Source organism: Mobula hypostoma, chromosome 3 (assembly GCF_963921235.1).
Source record: "Mobula hypostoma chromosome 3, sMobHyp1.1, whole genome shotgun sequence".
Taxonomy (NCBI): domain Eukaryota; kingdom Metazoa; phylum Chordata; class Chondrichthyes; order Myliobatiformes; family Myliobatidae; genus Mobula; species Mobula hypostoma.
The window spans coordinates 36,883,301-36,893,431 of NC_086099.1; the positions used below are offsets into that span (position 1 = coordinate 36,883,301).

A 10,131-nucleotide genomic window follows, 5' to 3' on the forward strand; every position below is an offset into this window, starting at 1 on the left:
ATTATCACTTCGCCGGAGCGAAGCAACTTTCTTCCTCCTACAAGTTTGCGAATCTGCGGCGCAAGACTCCGCAGCACTTTACCCTTGCATCTCACTTTATCGAGCTGCTGAAACTCTGTAGCTGATTGGTCACCTTGCAAAAGTGGGTGACTGGCCATTGGTCAGATTGGCTCCGCGGCTGACGTTGCTGGCGTCTTGAGACTCTGCAGATGATTGGTCATCTGGCAAGAGTGGTGTAGTGGCTATTGGTTAGATTTGCTCGAGGCTGGATGACGTCGGTCGGACCGAAGATGGCGGCGCCCAGCAGGTTGCCGCGGTTGTTGGGGACATGGGGCGGGGGTCGCGCTGCGCTCAGCTCGGCGGCAACAGCAACGGCGGCGGAGGGAGGGCCCGTCACCGCCCGCTACCCGCCGCTGCTGCCATCCCTGACCGCCAAGAGCAAGGCGGCTAAGCGGCGGCGGTTGGAGGAGTTCCACCAGCGGGTGCACGCTTGCCGGTTGCCCGCCGATAAGATCCGGCTGCTGACCAAGTTGCAGCGGCCGAAGTACGTGATCCTCCCGCAGACGCTTGGCTTGGATGCGGACCGCTGGTTCCAACACTTCACCAAGACCGCCTTCGTGCAGGGGCTGCCTGCCGGCTTACCGCCCGGCCCCGGCCTGGCCGAGGCGAAGTCGCTGGTGTGCGAGGCGTTGCTGCAGGAGAACTTCTACCTGAAAAAGCGGCGCCCCGCTCTGTACCGCGAACGGGAGCAGACGGTGCTGCCCCTCATCGGCAACCTGGTGCCGCAGCTCGTCAGCTCCTTAGCCGGCCGCAACCCACTGCTCGAACGCTCCACTTTGGGTAAGGACGCTGCGTTTATCCGTCGCCCGGGTAACATCTGAGGTTTAGAAGTAGCAGTCCTGTCACTGTTACACACACAGTACAGGCCCGGCCGGGCTATCAAACCCAGTCTCTAGAGACGAATGTTCATTTTTGACAACACTGACCCAGTCACGAACCTTCTGCCTAGTTGGATCATTGAGGGAGTGCCAGTTTTTTTTTTATCTTACTCTAAGTTCTCTAGTTTTAGACTAACTCTTTTGGTGTTGATCTTCCTTATCTACACTTCTCATGATTTTATATATCTCTATAAAGCCATCTCAGCCACCTACATCTCAAGGGGGAAAAGTCCCAACTTTTTTCAACATACTTCAGTGACTGAGGGAACAGTCAACAAGTAAGGCACCAACTGGATTGAGGTTAAATCATCACTTTCAGATTTGGTGAAGGAATCCTTTTATACTGGGTGTGGGGAGTTAAGGAATCAACAAGAACATTGAAACATAGAAGACAACGGATGCTGGAGTCTGGAATAAAGCACAAACTGCTGGAGCAACTTGGGTTAAGCAGCATCAGAGGAAACAGTGAGATGGTTGACTGATGCAGAATCCATCCAAAATGGGAAAGCCATATTGAAATGCAAAGTGATCAGTAGTGATTTAAAGCTGTGTAATAGTTCTTTGATAATATTGATTATATGAACTGTTTTCAAACTGTTGTTTTACATGTTTACAGTACTGTGCTAAAGTCTTAGGCTCATAAAAAAATCAGTAAAGTGACGATGCTTTCAAAAGTAATGAAATGAAAAATTTCTCAAGATCGAAAAAACTATAAAGAACAGTAAATAGTAAAAATCAGTATTTGGTTTGACCACCCTTTGCCTTTAAAACTGCATCAATTCTCTTATGTACACTGTTGTGCAGTGTTATAAGAAAATTAGTTGCTAGTTGTTCCAAACATCTTGGAGAACTTGTCACACAGTTCTACAGATTTTGTCTATCTTGCTTGCTTCTGGCTCGCCAGGTAATCGGAGATGGCCTTGATGATGTTGAGATCTGGGTTTTCTGGAGGCCACGCCATCTGTTGCAGAACTCCTGGAAGATAGTTTTTTATGACCCTGGCCATGTGTTTCAGGTCATTGTCCTGCTGCAGAATGAAGTTGGGATTGATCAGATGCCTCCCCGATGGTATTGCACGATGGATGTGAATTTGTGTGTACTTCTGAGCATCGAGGATTCCATTACTTCTGACCAGATCACCAACTCCATTTGCAGAAATGCAGCCCCAAACTTGCAGGGAACCCCTACCGTGTTTCACTGTTGGCTATGGACACTGGTCCATGTAGCGCTCTCCAGCTCTTCTACAGACAAACTGCCTCCTGTTTGAGCAAAATATTTCTGATTTTGACTCATCAGTCCAGAGCACTTGCTGCCATTGCACAACACCACAATGCTTGTGTTTTTGTGTAAAGGTGAATCTCAGCTTTGGTTTGTTTTCATTTCAGAGGAATGACTTTTTGGCAGCAACTCTTCCATGAAGACCACTTCTGACAAGAGTTCTCTGGACTTTTTTTTGGAGGGGTGTACTTGGTTTCCAGTGGTTTCTGTGAGTTCAGAGAAGATAGCAGTGCTGGATTTCTCCTGACTTAAATGGGACGTCAATCTCTAGTCTGCTGCCCTTAGTTTCCGTGGCCAACCATTGCAATTCTGATCATCTACCTTGCCTGTTTCTTTGTGCTTCTTCAGAAAAGCTTGTACCTCTTGAAACTCCAGTCTGCTGCAAAATTTCTGCTCTGGAGAGACCTTGCTTGATGCTTGTTGACTACCTTGTGTCTTCTTGTGCTCACTCTTGCTGCCAAGGTGTAAGAATTGATGATTTGAACGTTAAACTGTCACTTCTGCCACACCTTCACCTTTTTGTCTGATTGTCCTTCGTTCTGCTTGATTTCTCCTACACCTGTTTTTTCAGTTTATCAGATTAGTTTATTCAACTCATGTCATTGATCATTAGCATCCTGTTTGATGTCTTTGTTTAATCATGAATTGGGCTATCTACCTTGAAAGTAATCGTTTTTATTTGAAAAATGGTCAATTACTTAATGTTACTTTGTTTACCAAAATACAAAAAAAAACTAGCAGTTTTTGGAAAATTCATGTTTGGAAATCTAAAAGTTTTACTTTTCTGCTGACACTAATACAGAAAACAAAAAATAAACATCTAAAACAAAACTTATATAAAAATTTAGGATGCCTAAGACTTTTGCACAGTACTGTAAGTAATTACCATCCAGAACTCTCAGTTCTTTATTACTGCTTTAAACCTTTTGCATTCTTGATTCTTTAACTCCTTTTTCCTTAGAAAACCTTTGTTTTCTTAGATGGAAGGTCACTTTAAACATTTTGCTGATTTTGCCTTTGTTACATTTGGTTTACATATTTCAGTAAGCATTTACAAGTCTGATAGTGTTGTGAATTTTTTTAGTAACTTTCATTGTTGGAATGGACAAAGGAAAACATTAGGTAGTTTAAAACTACTCAAGACTTCCCACGTGAATAGAATTTCAAGCTAGAATGGAAAGATTTTACTGTGTCAGTGTTCTGCTCACCACATTGAAAGATGCAGTGTCAGAATCACACGGCATTGGAAATAGGCCTTTTGGTTAACTTCCCATGCCAACACTGTTGCCTATCCATGTGCTTTTCTAAAATGGTTTTTGAAAGTTGCTGATGTGCCTGTCTCAACCATTATTTCTGGTAGCTCATTCTACATTGACACCACCCTTTGCATGAAGAAACTGCCTCTGATTTCCTTTTTTTAATCCCTCACCTTTGAACTTAAACCTGTGTCCTCTTGTTTTTAAGCAGCTGCTCCCTGAGAACAGCAGAAGGCAATGGCAAACCACTGCTGTAACTTGCCTCGTACGCGATTCCCCACTACGTCAGAGAGGCATAGAGGGAAATCATCCACTAACTGGAGAAACTCCGGATGCGACGTACCTTTCCTTCTCCCTGATATAAAGATTGTACTTTCACCCTGTCTGTCCCCCTCAAGATTTTATATACTGTACCTCTAGCAAGTTGCCATTCAATCTCTTGGTTTTCAGGGAATAATGTCCTAGTCTACGCAACCGTTCCTTGTAATTCAGGCCCTCAAGTGCAAGTAACATTCCAGTGAATTTCTTCACTTTCTACTGTAATACCATCTTATCTATAACAAGGCAACTAAAACTGTGCACAATATTCTTAAGTGTGGACCCATCAGTCTTATGTAACTGCAATATAGCCTCCTACTCCTATATTAAATATGTTAACTGATGAAGGCTGGTGACTAAGTACCTTGTTCACCACCCTGATTACCTGTGGCATTGCCGCTTGTACACCTAGGTCTCACTGTTCCTTGGGACCTAACTATTCTCTACAATTCCTACTGTGAGTAGACCTTGCAAAATACCATACGTCGCATTTATCGGGATTGAAAGCCATTTGTTATTCCTCAGCCCACGTACCTGGCTGATAAAGCTGTCCCATGAATCTTTCATAATCTTCTACACTGTACACCCAGATGTATTTTAGTTTATTTCAATGTTCTGAAATTTTTTGAAAAATAATAAATGTTATTGCACTTGTATGTTGGCATAGCTAAATAATTTTTATTCTTACAGATCATGAACCACAAGTTGGTTTTTATTGGTTTCGGGGTGAACGAACAGTTCCCCGAGGGCACCGGAAAAGACAGGTTGACCCTATTCGTTTCCAGATTGAAGACAAACCTTACTGCCAAATTCGGGTACATCGACAACTCCCTGAGGTAATAGAATTAGGATTCATACACATCTGTTTTTAACTGCAAATTTTCATGTAGTTTGGTGGCATCTGTTACCTTGTAGTACAGAAAAGCCAAATGATAAAGGAATTGTATACAGTCTGACTCTCAAGCACAGGATAGCACTTCCCATTACAGATGGTGCTACTGAAGAAGTGTGACAGCTCACTAGTAGTTTGAAAGCAAAGGAATTTGATTAAAACCTTTTTTTTAAAAGTAAATTGTGGTAAGCTATCATCCCATTCTATGAAGAAGTGAGCAAAGGCAAAGTGAATTCACGGGGTGTGTTCTGCTAGTGCGCTGCAAAATCGATGCATTTGTAGTCGGAGTCACACTGGCTGGCGCAGATGATTTAGAGGGAAAAGGACAGGAGAGAAGAGTTCAGAAATCTGTCCAACTAACCCAGGTCCGAGGGAGGATCATTCTAAATGCCGAGCCAAATTAGAGAGGTCAAGAACGGGTAATTTGGCAGCGGAATCCAGGTCCAAAGCGAAGCGAATCGATGGGAGGCATGTTCAAGGCCCGGAGCAATTTGCCGCAGTGAGGTCCAGGTCCTAATGCAAGGTACAATCCGCTATTTGGACAATCCAAATGCCACCCATTTAGACTGGCAAGGCAGGGTGTCGGGAGTCCGATCAGGCTGGAGAGGTTGAGAACAGCTCCTTCGGCAGCGAAGTCTAGGCCCAGGGCGATTCGCCAGTGGTGGGGCACAGGTCCTAGTGCAAGGTTCGGACAATTTAAATGCCCGCCCAGAAAGACTGGGGTTCACTCTCTGCAATGCTAAGGCTGTGAGACTGCCCCTGGCTGCTGTGCTTCGTGCCTGCAAACTTTATGGTGATTTGCCCTTCTAATATGATGAACTGGATAGCGAGGCTTTGGACCTACCCTGGGCTGCTCCAGGAACTTGGATCTAAGGACTAAATTTAATAGATGTGGTGAATGTCTGCTATTTGATTGTTCGGCTGCCTGCCTAGACTCCAGTTCCCTCACTCACTTGAAACTTAACTGGTTTATTGAAATATTATTAATGCTGCTGAGTATCATTAAAAAAAAAGTAGAATTAAGAGTTGTACTCCAATAAATATACAAAAAATGCAGAAAAAGTTAATCATTTTTAGTTGATTGCTCCAGAAATTGAGTATGTTCTTCTGATTAATATTTAATTAAATCTTTGTACATAAATTAATGCTTTAGCAATCAATACAAATTAGAATGGATGTTTTCTACTTTTATCTCTGGATTGACATTAGTTTTCTAGATCTATGCTATGGTTAATAAATGGTTGATAGTGAATTGTAAATCATCCTTAAAAGTAAAATGCAATTTGAAAAATGCTTTGTAAATTAATTTTATTTTCCTTCATAGTTTGAGCCCCTAGAAAATCAAATCACTGAAGATGTTCCTGTTATTCATTTGGAACCAAGCCGACTTCCTTTATTTCAAAGGCAGTATGACAACAATATTTTCACAGGTAGGGATAAAATTAATTTGCAGTTTAGTTGCATGCATTTTACTTATTTCCATGATTTGTTTTACAAAGTTGAATATTTTACACATTTTAATATGCTTTATTATAGATTGGTAGTATTCCTATGTATGATTTGAGAGGGAATTCCACTAAATTACTGTATTGCAATCTTACTTTGAGCTAATGCAAGACCTTTTTTTTTGTTTGTTTTGTCTTCTACTTGTAGGTTCAAAGATTGATGATCCTGCCTGCTATGGGCATACCCAGTTTCACTTTGCTTCCGAAAAGTTGAGACGAGAAAGACTTCTAAGGGACAACTTAGCTGATCAAATTGAAGTGCGTTTGCGAGCCAATGGCATTGCAAGTCTGTTTGCTTGGACTGCAGCTCAGGCAGCCTATCAAGGTTAGATGATGCTAATTCATCAAAGATTCTCATTATTCATCCTCTAACTAGCTTTATTTTACAAATTCATTGAATCTAAAGGGAAAACATTTTTATAAAGATAAATATAAATTTAATATACTAAAATTTTATAGGAATCTGCTTCACTCGTTTTGATTATGGTTGCAAATTGCACTTTTTTATTGTGCTGAGTGAAATTAAAATAGTTTCAGACTTGCGTTAGTTCTTGAAGATTAGCAAGAAATGCAGAAGACTGGTGTTTCCTACCTTATTGAAAATAGGCAAACTGAATTACTCTAATAGTAAGTTTAATTGCAGCTTGTGGAATATGGTTTCTGAAAGTTGTTGGAGAGTTTGGGCTTGATGACTTATTACTAAATTGAAATATTAATCATCTAAATTTAAATATTCAGTAATGTTGAAAAAATGATTTATTTTGAATTTGTAAAAGTGGATTTTTTTTTGCAACATTACTTTTCAGAAAATTCTCTTGAATAGCCATATATTTATTATGTGCATTAAATGATGCTATAAACAGCATTTTGTAGATCTAAAAGTACTCTTTTTTTCATTTGACATAAGTAATTATAGAACAAGTAACTTGTTCCTTTGAAAGGATGCAGAGCTCGATATTTCATCATTTAAGATGTGTGCTTTTTCATTGATATAATTTCCTTCTGAGTCCGTCATACCATGATGATCATAGCTCATCAATGCTGGCCTCAACCCCTTTCCTGTGACACTTGTACATGATGCTAACTTCAGTCCTTCAAATATTTATCTCTGCTTTAAATAGAACTGATGATCTCACCTCCACCAACCTTGGGAGATGACAATTAGAGTCATTATCTTTTGAAGAAAGATACAGAATTCCATTTCCTTGTAGATTAGCAAAGGTTGACTAATTTGTACTCTGGGGAGATGGGGGGGGGATTACTGTTCTCATTTCTGCTTACAATTTAAGGGGCAATGCAAGGCAATAAAAAGTGTTCTGTGGGGGAAAAGCATCAAATTGTCCTTGGAAGGTGAAGGAATTCTTTTGAATTTTACAATCTCAGTATGTTCCAATCCCAGTGAGGCCACTTCTCAAATGTAATAATTTTTAGGCAGTGCCGCAAACTGATAGGGTATTGCAGATCACTATTAACAGCAAAGCAATTAAATCAAATTTTGTGATCTTGATTGGGTTTAAATATTTATGGGAATATTCCTCATAGTCTTGGCAATTGTGTCAAAGAATCTTTTGCATTCCCTTAAGTTGTCAGATAAGCACCTTTTAAAAGTAGAGTGTAAAATATGGCACCCACCTTCAGCTAGTATATTGTTAATCCAGAATACAGCAGCTCTAACTTGTATATTAATACAGCTCTGGAACATCATGGTTCAGTTTTGGTTTTTTTTGTCTCTGGCTTGGTACTGAACCTATAACTTTTTGAATTAGAAGAAAAAAATATTTTTGACTGATGTCACCTGATCTTTATCGTATTGGTTAGAACTGGAGAAATTTTATGCATGCACAACTTGTAGTTTCAACCAAGGTTAAGTAATTGTTTTTCAAAATTTTAAATACAGGTTATTTTTGCAGTACTTCGTCGTATATTTCACAAATGGACTGATTACTTGATATTTGAATATGATGTGTGATACTTGGACTGATGACAAAATAATGAAACACCTGTGCCACAATTCAGCGATAAATTGAAATCTATTTTGTTTTCTGCATTGATTTTATTTTAGTTACCTTTGTTACCTGAACCTTAGAATCTCTAAGGGTGTTTGGGAATGATGTTCCAGTTGGTCAGAATTGATCTATTTTCAATTATTGAAGTTTATTTTATTTATTTATTGAGATGCAGCATGGAATAGGTCCTTCTGGCCCTTTGAACCACCCCGCCTAGTAATCCCCCAATTTAATCAGAACATAATCACGGGACAACTTTCAATGACCAGTTAACCTACCAACTGGTACGACTTTGGACCGTGGGAGGAAACTGGAGCACCCGCAGGAAGCCCACAGGGTCACAGGGAGAACATAAAAGCTCCTTACAGGCAGCAGTGGGAATTGAACCCATGTTGCCTGTACTGTAAATTATGGGCTAACCATTACGTTACCCTCACTAGTCCAAAGCATGTTTTGGGTGTGGCTAAACCTAATGTCTAATTTTTCTTGACTTTTTTTATAAAAAATTGTAGGCAATCAGCAAAATCTTGGCAACCACTTAATTTGTTTTTGGTTTTATTTCAGGATTCTGGAGTGAGGCAGATGTGACCAGACCATTTGTCTCTCAAGCTGTAATTACAGATGGAGTTTATTTCTCCTTCTTTTGCTATCAGTTGAACACTTTAGCTCTGACTGTTCAAGCAGATCAGCATAATCTCCGAAAGAACATTTGCTGGGGAACGGAGAGTATGCGTCTGTATGAGACTATTGAGGGAGGAGATGTGAAAGGGTTGAATAATGAGGTTGTGGATCTGCTTGTTCGGTTTTTGCTTAATAGGCCTGAATCAGTTGAAACTGAAATAAAATGAATGTAAAACTTCATGACTTTGAAATTAATTTAAAATATACATTGAAGGAATAGCACCACCATCATAATTTCAAAAACTACTTGTGTTAAGCTATCTAAAATAAATGTTTCGAAACAATTCCTGCATAAGGCAGATTGTTTTATTTATTATTTCGTACTCAAGAAAATTAGTAGTTGTGAAGAATATATTTCTGGTTACTAAACTGTTTCTAGTGTTTATATCTAAAATATTACAAATATAATTTGCTTATGAATTTCAAAATGTAGCATGGAGTGTAGTTTTGAATTTCCTTAAGACAGAGCAGCAAAATTAGGCCACTCAACCCATCAATTCTGCTCTGCCATTCCACCGTAGCTGATTTATTATCCCCCTCAACCCCATTCTACGGCCTTCTCCCTGTAACCTTTGATGCCCTGACTAACCAAGAACCTCTAAACCTCTGCTTTAAATATACTCAATGACTTGGCTTCACAACTGTCTGTTGCAATAACTTCCTCTGATTCACTACCGTTTGGTTTAAGAAATTCCTTCTAATCTCGGTTCTAAATGGATGTCCCTTTATTCTGATGTTGTGTCCTCTGGTTCTCGTCCACTATAGGAAACATCCTCTCTCCATTCACTCCATCTAAGCCTTTCAATAATAGATAGGTTTCAATGAAATTCCTCTTCTTCCCTCCCTGCCCCCCAATTCTCCCAAAACTCCAGCAAATACAGGCCCAGAGCCATCAAAAGCTCCTCATATGTTAACCCTTTCATTCCTACAGTCATTCACTTGAACCTGCTCTGGACATTCTCCAATGCCAGCACATCCCTTCTTAGATAAGAGGCCCAAAACAGCTCAATATTCCAAGTGGGGTATGACCAATGCCTTGTAGACCCTCAGTATTATATCCTTGTTCATGTATTCTAGTCCTCTCAAAATGAATGCTAACATTACATTTGCCTTCTTTACCACCTATCCACCTGCAAGTCAACCTTTAGGCAATCCTGCACAAGTCCCTTTGCACCTCAGATTTTTGAATTTTCTCCTGGTTTAGAAGATAGTCTACAACTTCTACCAAAGTGCATGATGTTTCCCCATGTTGTTCCA

The 10,131-nt window shown here is 40.2% G+C and overlaps 1 protein-coding gene across 1 annotated transcript; it reads left to right on the plus strand.

Moving 5' to 3' along the window:
- The first annotated feature begins 266 nt into the window (after positions 1-266).
- On the plus strand, positions 267-9,160 carry mrps30 (mitochondrial ribosomal protein S30). Its single transcript, XM_063042080.1, has 5 exons — positions 267-840; positions 4,481-4,626; positions 6,007-6,112; positions 6,336-6,512; positions 8,758-9,160. Exons 1-5 carry the CDS (start codon positions 270-272, stop codon positions 9,039-9,041), a joined length of 1,284 nt encoding a protein of 427 aa, XP_062898150.1. The 5' UTR covers positions 267-269; the 3' UTR covers positions 9,042-9,160.
- Positions 9,161-10,131: the final 971 nt, after the last annotated feature.